Here is a 17,005-nt window from a genome sequence, read left to right as displayed (position 1 = left end):
CAAAACCCTCCTGGGTCCGTGTTCTCCACGCTGCGTTCTACTGCCTGAAACTCATACACCACAGGATTCAATGTGCTTTTACATACACACAAGTATGTTATACGTCAGTGTTAATCTCGTATCTCCTCTTTCACATTTGAAGACAAGCCAGCAATGGTGGTACTTCGGGTGCTGGATTTACTTCCTTGAAAAGCAAATTTTTGAGGCGCCTGGGTGGCTCAGTTGCTTGAGCATCCAACTCTTTTTTTTTTTTTAATGTTTTATTTTATTTTTGAAAGAGAGAGAGAGAGACAGAGCGGGAGCAGGGGAGGGGCAGAGGCAGAGGGAGACACAGAATCCCAAGCGGGCTCCAGGCTCCCAGCCGGCAGCACAGAGCCCAAGGCGGGGCTGGAACTCAGGAACCGTAAGATCGTGACCTGAGCCGAAGTTGGACGCCTAACTGACTGAGCCACCCAGGAGCCCCTCCCCTCCTTTTCTTTGACTTTATCTTCCACGGTAGTTTTCATTTTGAGTGCCCATGAAGGATATCCGGGTGAGAAATTCAATCCATGTGGTCATTGGGTCAACGAATTCACCCCATGGTGTTTATTATGCGCCTACCGTGGGCACAGTTCTAGGCACCCGGGACACAGAAGCACGCAAGACACGCGGTCTCCAGGCTCATGGCATTGGTCAGAGCTGAGAGGTGATATGCAAATAAGTAAATATAAGAAGCAAAGTGATTTCAGATAAGCATATATTCTCAGGAAGAAGACAGCACATAATGGTGTTTGAGGGACAGTTGAGAATGGGGCAGAGTTCTTGCTTTGAGACCACATCCCGTTTCAAGAGCATTTATAAAGCACCTGATGTCTTAGGTATCCGAAATACAGGGAAAGCGCGTAAAACGCACTACCTGACCCCGCAGCGGCAACAGAGGGGAAATCAAATTCCAAGCGGGTTGACTTGCGACCAGTCTCTGAGTTACCAGAGGGAGCTTCCCGGGATGACGTTGGCGTTAAAATGTTCATGACACCGAGAGTCTCTCTGGCTTGAAGGCCCACAGTGAAATCGGGTCCCTCCTGGCTTTGTGGGAGCAGAGTGTCTGGAAACATTCCTCCTGTAGAGCCCTCTGCTCCCTGGACTGGAGCCTGAAGCCTGTGTTTGTCCATCACCCGAGTACTCTGGACCCACTGCTCCCAGAAGCATTCAAAACATGCCAAGCGGGTGTTGCATAAACACACACACACACACACACACACAACCAGGAAAAAAGCTTGTGTGTTCGGCAAATATAAGCGGGTGAGCAGGCCGAGCGTCGCTCAGTCGCCGAGAGGGGAGCTGACGTTCTGCTTCGTCCAGCTGAACGCGAGCAATGGACATGGAGAAGGTCAACTCCATGGACTTTGGAGAATTTGTGGATGTGTTCGGGAATGTCGTTGAGAGATGCCCTCTGATTGCGGCTGCTGTGTGGTCCCAGCGCCCGTTCTGCAACTCGGAAGATTTAGAGAAGCACTTTTTTGCCTTTATTGACGCCCTTCCACAGTCAGGTAAGGCTTCGGCATTAGACGCCGAGAGTCTGTGCGAAGGGCTTTCAAGCGTATTTACCCGGATGGTTTGAGATATTTTAGCCTAGTTGCTTATCACTGACGTATTGACTGGTATTTTTATCGTAAGGCTCGATCTCCTTAGACTCGGTCAATGAGGGTCAGACGCTTGCAAGGTGTCGGGCCGGAGGTAGAACTGGCGAGGTACGTCGGCTCGGGTAAAGGGGTTGTTAAATATTAAAGCCACGAGGTCACGACGGAAGAGGAACAGGCACTGTTCTCCTCGGGCCTCGCAGCCCCACAGAGGCCAAAGGTCAGGCTGAGGGCCCACCCTCTCTTAGCCAAGTGTGTTGGCTCTGGGAATGTCCTGTATGCAAGAGAGGAGACAGCACGGTATCAGACTATCTCAGGAGCCCAGGGGAAAGAGCAAATGGCTGACATTTTTACCAGAAAGGGCCAGTTTGGACTGGACCACCGAGGAAAGGAGACTCACTCAGATCAGCAACTCCCTGAGGGAGTGAAGAGGAAAAGACAAAAATCCGAAGGAATTCCTCCGGCGAAAGGGAGAGAAATTGTTGATTTCCTCTGGCTAGAGAGAGACAAGGAGACCCTTGCGGGTGTGGGGTGAGGAGGGTAGAGGTTTAGGCTTACCGCAAGTGACTCAGAGTGACACAGGGCCTCACAGGGATTCAGAGACCGAGGGTTAGAGTCAGGGCTGCTTCCGGGGCTGTTCGGGTATCTTCAGAAAAGCCTGAAGGGAGGCGAGGGGCAAGGGCTGCCTTCACAGAGGGGCTCCCACAGAGGCCTGGTGGGTGGGGGTGGGGGTGGGGGAGGGGGAGAGGAGGACCGCCACGGTCTTCTCCTCCATAATGAGGCCAACGGACAGTCTTGCCCATCCGTCCAGAGTCTGACATCCGGGGTGGTTTCCGAACGTCCCCCAAATAAGGAACTCGTTTTAATTGATTTGGGGCACATCGAGCAAGAGGAGAGGATCGTGTTATAAAATGACACTGACAGAAATGTTGACAGTCACCCCCTTCTCGGGGCCTCGCTCAGCTCTGCCACTGGGCTCGGGCATTCGTGGGGCTGAAGGACACCAAAGCCTTGTGACCGATGACTCACAGGATGGTCAGTCCCAGCTTGATGGGAGCCGAGAGGCTCCCCTTGTCAGCATACAGCCTGCAGAACAAGCTGGAAACAGTAGGAAGCTACCAGAGCCCGTGTTCTAAATGTCTGACAGGAAAAGGCAGGTCAAATGGAAGGCTTCTAGGCCAGAGGGGAAATGATTTTTAAAGGGTGTGAATGCCTTATGAATGGCATTTTTTCTAGCATGTTAAAAAAAAAAATAAAGGAGAAAAATTCTATGATCTGTCTCAACACCTAAGGGGTGGTAGGGCTGGGGAGGGAAAGGATTGCGTGGATAATTCAAAACCCAGTATTCACCGGTTTATCCAGTTTTTCAACATTTATTTAGGGCTTGCCGTGCCAAGAACTTAGATAATAAAATTAAAATTTCCCTATTTCTGTCTTCTCTCTCATCAGCAGTCACTCCAATCAGTTTGAGCAGAGGTTCTCGTTAAGGTTAGTTAAGGTCTGGTTAAGGTCAAATCCAATCACAGTCCTGAGCAAAGTGGGATGTGGGGATTGGCATTCACCCCCTCCCTCCTGAGGCTTGTATTTGATCCCTCTGCTAACTCAGCGGGAGCTCCGTATTCTGGTCGGTGTCAGAATCCTACATCGCTCAGTGAATAGGGACTTAATATCGAATGCATGAAACGATTCAGAAGATGAGATCATAAGATGATTTTGAAAGGTGATGGATCCTGGTACCCTTTCCCCACACATTTCACCTGGAGCGACTTTAGTGACAGGCCCATGGGACAAAATGACAGAGGGAGCTGGGGTCACTGGGGTGTTTTCTCCCTTCTGCATCAGACACTGTTCTTTGGAGGGACCTGCTTATGTGGATCCTGCTTCTCAGTCCTATGCCAGTGTCCACATGCTCTTAGGCAGCTGGGAGCAGGGCTTCAAAGCTATAAGGGTAGTTACTTTGTATCTAATCACCTCCATGATGTTGGAGAGGCAACGTGAGCGATGAAAATAATAATAGCGAAAATGCATTTAACCCTTACTTTTGGTGTATTTCAGGCACTTTTGTAAACACTTTCCATTTGTTAACTCATTTAATCCTTATGATAATCTTATAAAACAAGCATTATCATTATCATATCCATCTTACAGATGAGAAAACAGAGGAACAGAAAGGATAAATAACTTGATCAAGAACACACAGCTAGAAAGTGGCAGAACCGGGATTCAAACCTTGATGGTCGACCCAACAGCTTTTGAAGCATTTTTTAGAGAATCAGAACAGTCTAAAAAGAGTTTCTAGGGAGTTCTTTTATTCATTCACTAATTTATTCAATTCATATTAACGCTTGATGTCCCAGATCCTATGTTGGGTTATTTCAATAAGCAAATAAAATGGGATTTACTGCATAGTCTAGCTTTAATCTGCAGAGTTGGGAATGTAATAGAGTCTTTTAATCCCATAACGAAAAGAGGCCTTAAAAGAAAGTTTGGGATAGGGTGATCTACCTGGTCAAGGATTTGTTGTATACACGATCTAAGAAAATCGTCTACGATTAGCAGAAAACAAAATCTTGTTTGTAGAGTAAACCAAGGTTGACAATCCACTCCAGTTGCACTATGATGATTGTTGGTCAGTAGGTGGCAGTCCAGGATTAATATTCAGTCCCAGCACTAATTGGCCAAGCACCCTTTCAAGCCAATCAGTTCCTGATTTCCAGCCAAGGGGCGTGGAGAAAATAAAGGGAAGACAGTTGAAACACACACACACACACACACACACACACACACACACACACACCAATTCAGTACTAATTTGTGTTAAAATCAAAGATAAAAAGTGCATCTCCTTGTGACATTTCAGAATTGCAATGATGCCATAATTTATTATTTAATACGTCTTTCAGAACATAGTTGTTGAATGAATAAAAAAGATACTAATAATTCCCTGAAATGCAGGCTATCAGGTATTTAGAAGAGGCTGTTCAAATGTGTTCAATCAAAAGATATATATGGCACTCCTTCCCAAAAGTGATGTGTTGGTCATGCGCCCACTGTGCCCCAGGAATTGTCCCAGGCATTGTGGACAAGACAAGTGCCTACCTTCAACGAGTTTACATTCTAGTAGAGAGAGACTGGATTAACATAAGTAAATGAGATAAGTTCACATTCGAAAAAAGTATTAGAAGAAAATATGTAGTAAAATAGGTCTTTCTTAGGAAGTGACATTGGAGTCCCAAAAACCAAAAGATGAGAAGAAAGCAGCCTAAGCTCCAGGAGAAGGCCGTCTTAGAAAAGGAACCTGAGACTTTTTGGATCCAGGTGTCATTAAAAAACACACACACACACACACACAAACTGATGGCATTTAAAGCCATGAGACCCAGTGAGAACACCTGGGCATTTGTGCAAATACAGAGGGGAAGAGAAGTACTGAGTCCTGGGGTACTTCAGTGTTAGTGATCTGGCAGAACGGGAACCAATGACGAAAGTAGGCGAGTGATGATAATCTTTTAAGAAGGACAGAGGAACAACCATGTGACATTCTCTCAAGGGGCTGAGGAAGAAGACAGGAGCACAGGCTGCTGGGTTTGGGCAAGATGGCCATCATCTGTGACCTTGATGAGCGCAGATTGGTTGGCAGATGGCAGGTGGGACTTAAAGCTTGATAGAGTGAACCTGGAATAGGAGGTGAGAAACCCTCTGAGGTGTTTGCTGTAAGGAGGAGCAGAGATATAGGGAGAAGCTGGAGGGCAACAGGGAATCAAGGGAGAGTTTAATTTTGTTGGTGGGACGAGTGACTCTAAGGCGTGTTCGTGGTTGCTGAGGATAAGGCAGTGACGGGAGTGAGGGGGGAAGAAATGGATGTTTGAAATCATAGTCTTGATATGAAAAGAGGACCAGCTTCAAGAACACAACAGATGGGGGGGGGGGCGCCTGGGTGGCTCAGTTGATTAAGCGACCTACTTGAAGCCTCCAACTCTGGCTCAGGTTGAGTTCCAGCCCCACATCGGGCTCTCTGCTGTCAGCACAGAGTGTGGTTCTGATCCTCTGTCTTCCTTTCTCTCTGCCCCTCCCTTGTGCATGTGCCTTCTCTCTCTCAAAAATAAACATCAACACACACACACACACACACACACACACACACACACACACACACCAGAAGGAATAGATGATCCATTGTACCGGCAGGGAGAACACACTAGTTGGTACCGATGTAGGGACCTGGTGGCCTGTAATGGGATTCTAAGCCAATTGCCTGCTCTGCTCTCCTATTGAAACAAAGAGTGTCCGCTTTGTGCCAGGAACTCTCCTAGATGCAAAGATTGACGACTTGTGGTCACAGCAAATAAGACACGTCTACCCCTACATCCCTGCGTGTGCCATGCCAATGGCACAGGCCGTAGGATTTCAGGAAAGACTGAAGAAAACAGGCAGCATTGAAATGGTCCGGCCAACCGCAGGACAATCGACTGACCTGGCAAGTGCGCAGCCCGGTGCGGCTGGGTCAGCGTCATCCCGGATAGTACTCCAGGGGTCAGTGGTGGGGGACAGAAAAGGTGGAGTCCTGGGCTGGACCGGATCACGTTCTGTTGTGTTTTGTTTCGTTTTGTTTTGTTTTTTCTGAGCTACCAGCCTCTACTGGCCCCCTTGCACCTTTTTTTTCCTCTCTAATCTGCAGCTGTGTATATGTGTCGCAGGTGTGCGTGCGTGCGTGCGTGTGTGCGTGTGTGTGCGCGCGCGTGTGTTTTCTTCTTCTCTTTGCCCTGCCCTTCTCTGGGCCTCCCTTCTCTTCCCCCTACCTTCCCCACAAACAGTGTAAAACACAGGTTCAGTCCTAGGCAAACATTAACCCCAGACGGTGTTTTCAAGAGGGGAGACAACCCAGGGGGGTGAGAAGCGAGGTGCAAGAGCGAGGAGGAAAGGGGCAGGTGTGGCGCGCGTGGGACCGGCCCCGCTGCGCGGCCTCCAGTCTCTGCTCCGCGGTCCCCTAGGGGAGTCCGCTTGGGGCTGTATGGGGACCGACGCTAGCCCCACGCCGACGCTCCCCGCCAATAACTACTTTCCCCCAAGCTTGAGCTGGGCCTCTAGAGAATAAGAAATAGGGGGGAAAGGAAGTCAAGACGGGGGTCGGTCAGAAGACTGGATCACGGTCCCCCTCGCCTAAAGGCTGCTTTGAAAGCCTGAATATGCAAGGAGGGGGCGCCAGGGAGAGCTCTCTGGGTCAGGACCTGTAGAGACGCTCAGGACTCTATTTCCCCCCCCCCCCCCCAGCCTGCCGTTTGCTGGGGGCCAGGGCTGGGTGGGTGCGGAGGGAATTCGGATTCGGAGTGGCGGCTGGTCGCTGGGCACAGCCTCCAGGGCCTGGGGCGGGGATCAGTGCAGGTAGGGAATTTAACACCTTCATTTTCGCCCCACCCGGACCGGGAAAAGAAGCACCTAGCATTTGCAGCGCCCCGGGACAGGACCCATGAGAAGGGGCCTAAAATAGTGCGTCGTAGAGATGGAATTACAGGTGACACGACTTTCGTTTAAAACGCCCTTTGACCTTGTAGGGACGGCCAATGCCCCCCAAGTCGCCTGGTATTTGAGCTACTAGCCAAGTGACCTTGGGCAGGTCCCCTAATCCGTTCTGAGCCTCCACGGAATCCTCTCTTCAAAGCAGATGGTCCGGTTCTCCCGACCTGGACCCTGGTCTGTGAGTTGGATGGTGCAATCCCAACCATCCTTTAATTGGGCAGAAACCGTAAGGTTTGAGTAAGGGGAGGTTTTATACCGTATTTAAAGCGAGTTTTAAATGATCTCCCTCTCCAACAGAGCTCCTGACTCATCTCAGCGCCAGAGTCAGATGCTTCGGCCCCACAGTCCAGTTACAATGTTTACTACGACTAATAACAACGGCTGTTTCTTGGATGTTTGCTAGCACTAGGCGCTGCGTTTGGGGGGGGGGGATGAATTAATTGTCTCCAATCCTCATAACGACTCGGCAAGTTAGGTGTCATTACCCTCCTCGTACAGATTATGGCTGGCTGCTTACCATATCGGAAATCTTGCCCAGCCTTGAGCATGTGAATTCTGGCTTGAGAGAGCTAAGCAAAAATGGTTGGTCAGGGCTCACGGAAACCCCCCGGATTAGGATTTAAAAGCTCAGGCATTACACCAGGGGGTTCCAGTTTTAAGCCTCGGGGATTATGAGAAGCTATCTTGCAAGAAAACTCCAAGTTGTTCTCTGCGCTGTCTTTACGATCTATATTTGGAGAAAGGGAATGAGCCTCAGACGGCGGGTGGGCTGGAGGGGGGGGGGCGGTGGGTGGAGGGGAGGGGGTGGGGTGGGAAGGGGGCGTTATTTTCCTAAAAGGAGGAGAGCCACTTTCATTCAAAAGGCTGTGGAAATCCGGCTGGAAATGAGTTTCTTTGCAGTTAATCATCTCTAAGTTTCTCTGGATGCTTTATTCCAGACGCCCCAGCCTCACACTTAGGATCACAAAATCCTGGACGTTTATTTGCCGAGCCCCATGGATGTTATCCCCGTTGGGCCCTCCCCGCCCTTCTCCTTCGGAACGGAACGAAACCCATTCGGTGGCTTTTGCAGGAAGTCTTCAGGCCCCCGCGTCCGGCCCTCTCCGACATCAAAGCCCCCTCGAGAGCAAAGGACTTTGAAAAGATACGAAACGCTCGGGCTCCTTATCGCGTCCCTGCTCCCTCCCGAGCAAGTCGTAAATTCCGAGCCTCGGAGGCCTCTCCCCTCCGCTCTTCTTGCCCCAAGGTCTCAAAGGACAAGCCTGTCACTTCCCGCCCCGCCCCTGGGTCCGGGCCCAGGCCGAAGGAGCTGGCACCGAGGGGCGCAAGGTTCGGGACGTGTTCGAGGGGCTGCGGCGGTGGGCGCCCCCGCAATCCGGGACACCCCTCGTTGCCCTTCGTCACCTCCAGAAGACCCTGCGTCTCCCCCCTCCCCGCCCTCCCCCAAGCCCCCCTTCGGGCGGGGCTGGAGGCCGGCCGGCAGCCCCGTGCGCCCTCTCCGCCGTCTCCGCCGCGCGCTGACGCGTCCCCGCTGCGTGTCTGTGCTTCCCCGCAGGCCAAGAGGGCATCCTGCGCTGCCACCCGGACCTGGCGGGCCGCGAGCTGCAGCAGGGCACGCTCACTGCGGAGTCGCGGCGGGAGCAGAGGGGCGCGGGCCTGATGAGCCTGGACGCGGCCGAGCGGCTCCGGCTGGCGGAGCTCAACGCTCAGTACCGCGCGCGCTTCGGCTTCCCCTTCGTGCTCGCCGCGCGTCTCAGCGACCGGGCGGCGGTGCCGGGGGAGCTGGCGCGCCGGCTGCAGCGCCCGCCCGCCGAGGAGCTGCGCACCGCCCTGGGCGAGGTGAAGAAGATCGGCCGCCTGCGCCTCGCCGACCTCCTCGGCGCCGCCGGCCTCGCCGGACCGTAGCCCGGGACCCCGGGCGCACGTCGGGACCGGCCGCGGCGGGCGGCGGGCGCGGGCCGGGAGCGGCGTCCACACGCGCACGGAGGGAGGGGAGCGGCGGAGCCATCGGGCGAGTAATGAGCCCCTTTGTCCACCCACCCAGCCGCCCACCCGCGCACGCTTTGCCAAAATATCTGTAGGGGGTCGCGCTTCGCCCCGATTTAGCCAGCTCACTGCTTCGAGTCTACACTCCCTTTGCAGCCCTTTTGACGCCACCGGCCTTCGTGGATTCCAAAGCGATGGTCCAGCTCTTGTTGGCTCCCCATCCTCTCCTGCTAAGTCCGAGCCGCAAGGCAAAAACGGGCGGAAAAGGGAATCTTTTATTCCGCAGCGGTGTGTCTGTTTGTTTTCTTCTTCTCCCACCTCATTTGCCGCACCCGACATTTACAGGCGAGCGGAAGACGTTTTCTCACTCTGGGGCGCCTACTGGAAGCTGGAGCCAGGAAGGCAAAACACTGGTGCGGGGCCTTGGTGCCAGGGGAGGCCGCGTGTGGGGGAAGGTGGGCAGGAGGGAGCCCCGTGATGGGCCGACGTTGGGAAGGCGCCCCGCGGGGGCAGGCGGAGTAGCTGGCACGGTCGCCCTTGAGAGAGGGTTGGGAGTGGGGGCGTCTCCAGGCTGGATGGGCCCAAAAGTCAGGGGCAGGCGGCCTCCCCGACTCTCCCAGAGGTCGGCCCTTGAGAGCTGACTGGTCAGACCCTCAGGCTGCCACGGGAGACCCGTCGGTCATTATAAAGTTAATAATAAAATAAATAATAATTTAATAGCACTGACTGAGCAGTACTGGACATTCTAGCCCGAGGTGAACGTGAGAAACCCTCCCCCCCCCCATAGGGCTGACAAAGCAGGTGATGGAGAAAAATCGGTGCCCAGGGAAATCTTTCTGGCCAGAGTAAGCTATTCCGGGGAGCTTCTGAACCCTGGGGCTCCAGAGCCCCCCCTCCACAAACCGGACAGCTGTCTACACTGAGGGCCAAAATTCCACTCGTGCAGGACGGGCTCATCGTATTCCCTCTCTCTCAGCCCCACACACTGGAAGGTCTACCCGACCCCAGCGAACCTAAGTTTCCGTTGGCAGAGGAGAGAAACAAGCCGTACCCCTCCTCTTCCGTGCGGATAGGGTGAGAAAGGAAGGCAGCAGAGTTTGGCCCTTTGAAGACTGGAACCTCCATTAGTGACGCCCCCCCCCCCACCCCTGTCCAGGTAAGCGGCAGCAGCAGCAGCAAAACCTTTTCATAAAAAGCAAGCATGGTCAGGCTAGAGTCCCACAGACAGAGGCCACCCTGGCCGCCCCAGGTACTTCAGTCAAGGAACCTCAATCCCTTTGCCACCTTGCAGGTGTTTTCCGCTAGTGGTAAGGGCGAACGGAGGCCAGAAGCTGGTGGCTGGGCTAGGTTGGGGTGCCAGGGAAGTGAGCTGCGGCTACCAGCATCCCTGTAGGCCAAGGCCTCCTTTGCCTGGGCCTGGGCCAGACGCCTTTCTGGAAGCGGGAGCATCAGGTGCACACAACAAAGGCAGCTTGATGACTCAGTTCCTGCGCTCTGGGACCCCACGGCAACAGTGGGCCCCTCGGGCCTGGGGCTAGACGCCTGCCTCACTTTAGCCAAGGTAACTTGGGGGCTTTACTGACACACACAAGAAATCTTTGGCCTGACAGAAGGCTTTCTGCCCCAGGATACAAGCGCCACAGGCCGGGCCTGAGACTGACTGATCCAGTGTATTCAAGCCCCCCTGTCCAACCCTAGGATGAGTCAGTCTCTTAAATAGAGGGGCCCCAGCTGCAGAGTCTGGACTGTCCGTGTAAATGTGCTCAAGCTAAGATAGCCAGGCTTCCTGCGGGGGAGGCCTTGCAGCCGTATTTTTAGACCCAGTGTATGTGAGATCCTCTGGGGCACGACCTGGGTGTCCTCAATCACACAGTTACATTTCAAAGCTTGCCAGAAATTGTTTATTTCTGCAGGAGGGGGTACGGGCTGGGGAAGACTCCGGATCCACCCCTTCAAAGGAGCTGGGAGGGGGAGGGGGACGGGGAAGAAGGGCTGGCCGAGCGAAGCCTCTTCCCAACGCTGCTGAGCGCTTGCAGTCTTGAGGGCGGGACGCGGGACGCGGGACGCGCACGCCCGGGTGGGAAGGGCCCTGGCCAAAGCCACAGGTAGCTCTTGCTTTTTTCTCCAGTAGGAGCAAAGAGGCAGGGTCCACCCTTGCCCGGGCGGGTCAGCCGTGGCTGCCATGGTCTGGCAGCAGAGGTTTCTGTGGCCACCTCTTGGCTCACATAGCATCGCGCCCTGGACTTCGCTGGCTTTGGCCTGGCGGAGATGTTTCTCATTTCCGCGCGCTGGTGCGCAGGATGCGGGAGACAAACCCGGACTTCTGAGGCCGGGGGCCACGGTCTGGGTCCTGGGCGTGGGCACCAGCCGGGACAGCGGGGTGGCCCAACGCGCCCCCGCGAGCGTCCGGGAGCCCAGAAGTGGCTGGTGCAGAGTCTAGGGTGGTTAATTTCATACTTTACTTACTAATTTGTTAACGCGCGCGCGCGCGCGCACACACACACACACACACACCCCACAATGGCAATACTAAAAACGGCTGGAAGGCGAAGAGCTGATTTCACTCTTCCTAACCCTCCCAACCCCTCCACACTACCTTCCCAGGCTGGGGAACTGCTTCGCCAATTCTCACCTCTCCCTTAAAACGTCCAAGCCAGCCCGCCCGGCCATCACTCTTGGCAAAAAAACCTGAGAGCTTTCCTGCTAGGAATTCACGAGCCCAATCCGAGCCTGGTATTCACGTATGTCACCCGGAAACGGAATGGGGCCTTCCTTGTATTTACCCAAAGAAGTAGGCTTTTTGGTCTGTGTGTCCAAAAGATGTCCACGGACAACTGTCATGGGAAGAAGGTGGGGGGGGGGGGCAGACAGCACAATTTATTTGCATACATTTCTTTACTCATTTTAAATTTCAGGGATCAGGCTTAGGATATCAGTTCCCATTCAAAAATAAAGAGCTCTTTTCAGAAAGTATTTACTGGAGGACAAGAGCAGGTGGTAATTGGCGAAAAATCTGGGAAGGAATTTATGGAAAATTTGTCATTCGATAAACTAATAAACGGCAGTCAGCAGGTGCCTGTGAAACAGAGATATAAGTAGGATGTGGAAGGTAGTCAGGAAGGTAGAACAGCAGAACCCGATTATTCTGGCCCTATTTGGCGTAGGGTGTGGGGAGTTTGGATTCCGGGAATCATGCTAGTTGGTTTTGGGTTTCCAGGGTGGCACCAGAAGCCTTAGTAATAATTAACATCTGTACAGAGTCCTACGCGCTGCCCAAAATGTACCTATAGTAGCTCATTTAGTTTTAGTGACTGGAACAGCTAGCTGTGTGACCTTGGGAAAGTCGCTCAACCTCTCTGAGCTTCAGGTTTCTCCTTTATAAACTGGACGTGCTACATGGACAGTAAGTCCTTTGTCTCCCCTCCAGAGAGAGTAGCTTCCCCAAGGGCCCAGTGACTCAAGGAGAACGGAACCTTATCTGAGCTCCTTCCCTCGGCCTCATAAAGCCTACTGTGCAAGGTTTCCTCGGAACATATTTTCATATGATAAGCAAAAGTCCCTCTCGGCACAGATGTCGGTGAGCGGACACATGGTAACCAAAGGCCTTCCACGTCAAAACCAAGTGATAACGTTTAGCTGTTGCTGGCCTGAGAGTTTGATTTCTCCCTCGGCATCGCGGGGTTTCCTCTGGGGTGAGACCCCCCCCGCCAGGCCCTCTCCCTCGAGGGACTTTAAATCATTCTCCGTGCTTGCCCACCACAAGGCGCTAGAGTGGTTCATCCAATCCCCACACAGTGACCACAGACTCTAATTCCAGAAGAAAGAACGAAAATGGGCAGCTGCCATTTATTTGCGTGACATTTACCCAATGAGCAAAACCAGACTTCGGCACCTCTCTCAGGGCTCACCTCCCTAAATCTCCTGCCTTTAACAGTATATTTTTGGATAGAAGAGCATGACAAAAAAAAAAAATGTATATTCCTTGCCTTGGATAAGAAACCTTGGGGGTTACTCCACGGGAGGAATAAGGCAGTGCATTTCCTCACTCCCCTGCACCCTGTCCCCTGAGCGGTAAAACTCTAGTCCACTAGTGACCTCCCACGAATTCGGGAGCTTTTCCTCAGGTACAGAAGACCAGACACTCGGTTTGCTTGGGGGGGGGGGCATTCTTGACACCAGTGGGGGCAGGGACACATCTGCTCTTGGGAATGAAGCCTGGGCAGCTGTGGACAGCTGCGGCCCCTCCCTGCTGTTCAGAATGAACACGTTGGGACCCATTGTGGCCTGATGGGGCCGAAAGGACACTGCCATCGATTTCCTTCCCAGAGATGTTAGCTGAGTGGGCCGCGGCCGGGCAGGGTGGGGTTGTTGCGGTCAAACCACTCGTCATTGAGCCCTTCCTTTGTGCAAGGGAGTTGCTGATTGCGTGTCTGATTGCGGGTGGTGGCTGACGAGCTCCCTCAATGCCAAATGAGGTAGAGATGGACTCATTTCTCCACAGCAGTATAGATCGCCAAGCCGAACAATTTTATCCTGCAACACTGTCTTCTTTTTCGCTCTTCCTTAATTACCCTGACAAGCCAGATCAATGCAGGGTGAGGGTTTCCTGTGCAGAAGAGAGGAAGGATAGGAGCAGTTGCACTGTTTGAATAATTTCCTTGATCTCAACGGGACTCAGAAAGCAGACGTGCATGCTAAGGTGGAGAGAGACGGTCTGCCCTATCTGGCTTACAAGGGCCACAGGCTCCCCGCTTTTCAAGAGCCACAAATATGGGGAAAGGACCCCCCCACCGCCGCCCCAAGCCAGAGCAAACACTGGGGACCTTTGAGCAGGGAGAGAGTCCTGTCAATGATCTGTGGATTCAAGGAGTGTCTCATCTGCCCAGAGGAGCAGCCCGCCCCCTTCCTGTGCCTCCCTACACCCCCCAACACACACCCCCTGCCCCTGCCCTTGCCACCAGCCGGAATTCTGGAAGCCCCTGACCCTCTCCAAGGAATGTTGAATGGCCTTTACAACGTTAGCAACAAAGAGACCACGTCCCTTTGATAACCGTTGTGGCTGCCCTGTGGTCTTCCTGATGCTTTATTTACCTGAGTCTCTTTCTTCCCACCCTCTCCTGCCCTTAAAAGCCTGCTTTGGCTCAGGCTCCACGGGGTCACAGCTTCAGCCCCACCCCAACCCCAGCCCCAAGCTTTCCACAAGTTTGCCTCATCCAGAGCCGTTTGCTGAAGGCTTCTCTGGTAGGGCAGCCAGTTGGAGACCAGAGGGACTGGCTGGAAAAAAGCCTTGATCCAGAGAAGTTGGGGCCAACTATCCCAGGAGGTTCTCAGCTCAGGCCAAAGGTCCTAAGAAAGCCACCAAGTACCTTGGGTCCAGGACTGAGAAGGCTCTCCCCCAGGGTCTCCTGTGGGTGGCACCCCCATCCTCCCAGGGCCACACATCTGCACCCAAAGGCTGGTAGAGTCCCATCCAGAGGAGGCCTCCAGAGGATAGGCACCTGGTGAAGACCCACCAGAAAGGCTAAGCCATCAAGATGAAAAGACACCCAAGCTTCCTTCTCATCAGCCACCATCCACCCCTTTCTGGCCCTGCCCTTTGGGGACCCAGATGGGCCTCTTGGTTGAGAGTGCAGCCGGATGTGAAGGGACACTTCCACCCTGAGAAGCTTATCCAAGGACATCAGTATTGGCTCCTTTCTCCTCATCAAACAGCCCAGACCCCAGGACCTTGGGCAGGGTCATGCTACTGCCCTGCAGGCCCATTTTCCATTAAGAAAACCAATTGGTTTTTCACCACGATTTCCTTTCTCCAGCTCTCACACCCCAAGAGAGCCTCAGGTTGCCTGGGGTCCAGCCAGCTCTGGGGCCTGGCGTGACCCCTGGGGCCAGAGCGACCCTGGCTGCTCCGAAAGCATTTGGGCGGGCAGGCCAGAGCCCTTTCTCCGGGGCAGAGCACAGAGACACAGCTGGAAAACCGGGACAATTAGCCAGCGGCCGGCGGCCGGGCCATAAAAACGCAGGAAGCGGCCACTGCAGGGCGGAGGGAATGGCTGTCCCCAATAAAGCGATTGTTCCAAAGAATGCCCACATTCCGAAGACACAGGCTTGAGCCTGGGCCTCGGCTTCCAGAGCTCGAGGCTTGGGAGGGGGTTGTGGGGGACAGAAAGAGGAATTGTGTCTCCAGGAAGAGGAGGAAGATGTTTGCTAGATCAAAAGTCTGAAGTGCCCACCACTTAACCTCCCACATTCCCACCCCATCAGGACTGCAGACTCTCCCTTTCGCTCCCCCTCCCCCAACTCAGTGATTTGGGTTCTGCAATGGGGTTTGCGATCTTTTTTCCCTGTTTTATTCCTTGAGCGGTCCCATGAACTCAGCTGTCCGGACCAGGCTCAGTAGGTCCACTTGGAGGACTTGCCCGCCCACCCCCCCGCACCCCCACGTCTTCCACCTCTTGGGGCCTCAGCTATCTGACCTACCCCCGCCCCGCAGACTGCTGATTGTAACCAACCTCCTTAGGAAACGCAGAGGAGAAGAACCAGCAAGCCGGGATCCCTCAGCCCTGGGCTTGTTCGCATCCAACTTGGGCCCGGCCTCCCTCCGCTATGCAGCTTTGGTGGGTGTCGTCTGTAAAACGGAGGTGGTGACAACACCAGCTCAGTTCCCCAGTTAGGGAGATGTGAGGATCGAGGCAGGTAAAGGGCACTGGAAAAAAGCTCCAGAGATGAGAAGGTGAAGAAGTGACAACCGCCAAAGAGCGCTTGACAATGAGAACCGACAAGTGCAGCTATGGAGATGGGCGGCTAGTGTCCCGCTGGTCCCGGAGCGCCCGAAGCCGCCCAGGCAGCTTGCCCAGTCCCCGGACCGGGCCTCTGCGATCCTCAAATCCTAGTCTGGTGGCACTGTCTGGGCTCGGAGAGAAAGCTTGGAAGGCCACCGCGGGGCTGCTCCCTGCAGTGGCTACACGGAGCCGGGCCGGGCGTGTGCGCAAGACGGATGTGGTCGCCTGTCCCGGCAGTTCCCAAGCCAGGCCTCACAGCACTGGTCCCCGCAGCTGCCACTGAGCCCCTGGGGCCCCCGACACAGTGCTTCAAAGTCGATCCTTTCTCAACTTTTCTTCACTAGGAGCTCTTCAGAAGCAATCATTAGTAACGGCCCGGGTTCCCTGCCCATCTCCTAGAGACGAGAAACGATTTTCTTTGGACAATGTTCTACCTTGGAAAGCAGAAAGTGGTTTTAAGACAAAGGCATTATGTACAATATATAAATACCTAGGTGTATATTAGCAGCAATTTTGACTCTCTTTACCTGGATTTTTAACCGCTTCAGTAAAATAAACACGTATGGGTAGGCTCACTGAATTTTCGCAGACAACCTACCGTGTCACCAGCACCCTGTTCAAGAAACCAGAACTTTGCCAGCACTCTAGCAACCCTCTTTTACCCCCCCCCCATAACTGCCCTCCACCGTCTAACTTCTGCCACAGGCTCCTTGGTCTGACTGTTTTGTGTCTTTGGATGCAAATGCTTTTTTAAAATATGAACTGCTTTAATTTAACTTAAATCCCAAACGTGAGATGAACTCGGAGACGCAGCCTGAAGCTAGCGGCATAATTTATCTTGTGCGAGAGGCAAGAGGTTTCCTTGGGGAGGAAAATAGCTGATTAGCAGCCACAGTTGTTTTGGGGCGCGCAACCGTTCTGGCCAGGAGCGCAGAGAGGGCAGGAACCGGCCCCATCTCTAAGGGCTCGGCTCCTCACCTCCCGGGTTGGTCAGAAACGTAGTCATCAAAGCAATGGCTTCCCTTTTCTTTCCTCTTTGGTGTAGAAGGAGCCTCAAGATGCACCCCCCTCCCACCCCGCAAATGCAGAAACATTACTACTTTC

At 53.6% G+C, this 17,005-nt stretch overlaps 1 protein-coding gene and 1 long non-coding RNA gene across 3 annotated transcripts; one reads left to right on the top strand and one right to left on the bottom strand.

Annotated features, from left to right (window-relative positions):
• The first annotated feature begins 1,268 nt into the window (after nucleotides 1-1,268).
• Nucleotides 1,269-9,407, top strand: URAD (ureidoimidazoline (2-oxo-4-hydroxy-4-carboxy-5-) decarboxylase). 2 transcript variants are annotated; one of them, XM_027064608.2, is made up of 2 exons: nucleotides 1,269-1,529; nucleotides 8,692-9,407. In XM_027064608.2, the coding sequence occupies exons 1-2, from the start codon at nucleotides 1,355-1,357 to the stop codon at nucleotides 9,039-9,041; spliced, it is 525 nt and encodes a 174-aa protein (XP_026920409.1). In that variant the 5' UTR covers nucleotides 1,269-1,354; the 3' UTR covers nucleotides 9,042-9,407. The 2 variants fall into 2 exon arrangements, with proteins under 2 accessions (XP_026920409.1, XP_053067665.1); XM_053211690.1 differs by lacking the exon at nucleotides 1,269-1,529 and adding an exon at nucleotides 7,959-8,465.
• A 3,526-nt stretch (nucleotides 9,408-12,933) lies between these two features.
• Nucleotides 12,934-16,482, bottom strand: LOC128313372 (uncharacterized). Its single transcript, XR_008293975.1, has 2 exons — nucleotides 15,632-16,482; nucleotides 12,934-13,728 (listed from the first exon to the last, which is right to left on the bottom strand). It is a non-coding gene; the product is annotated as an uncharacterized LOC128313372 (long non-coding RNA).
• Between the last annotated feature and the right edge of the window lie 523 nt (nucleotides 16,483-17,005).

The sequence above is a fragment of the Acinonyx jubatus genome, chromosome A1, assembly GCF_027475565.1.
Source record: "Acinonyx jubatus isolate Ajub_Pintada_27869175 chromosome A1, VMU_Ajub_asm_v1.0, whole genome shotgun sequence".
Lineage (NCBI taxonomy): Eukaryota > Metazoa > Chordata > Mammalia > Carnivora > Felidae > Acinonyx > Acinonyx jubatus.
Note: the sequence above shows the minus strand (reverse complement) of the source record. Positions and strands in the feature narration are given on the sequence as shown.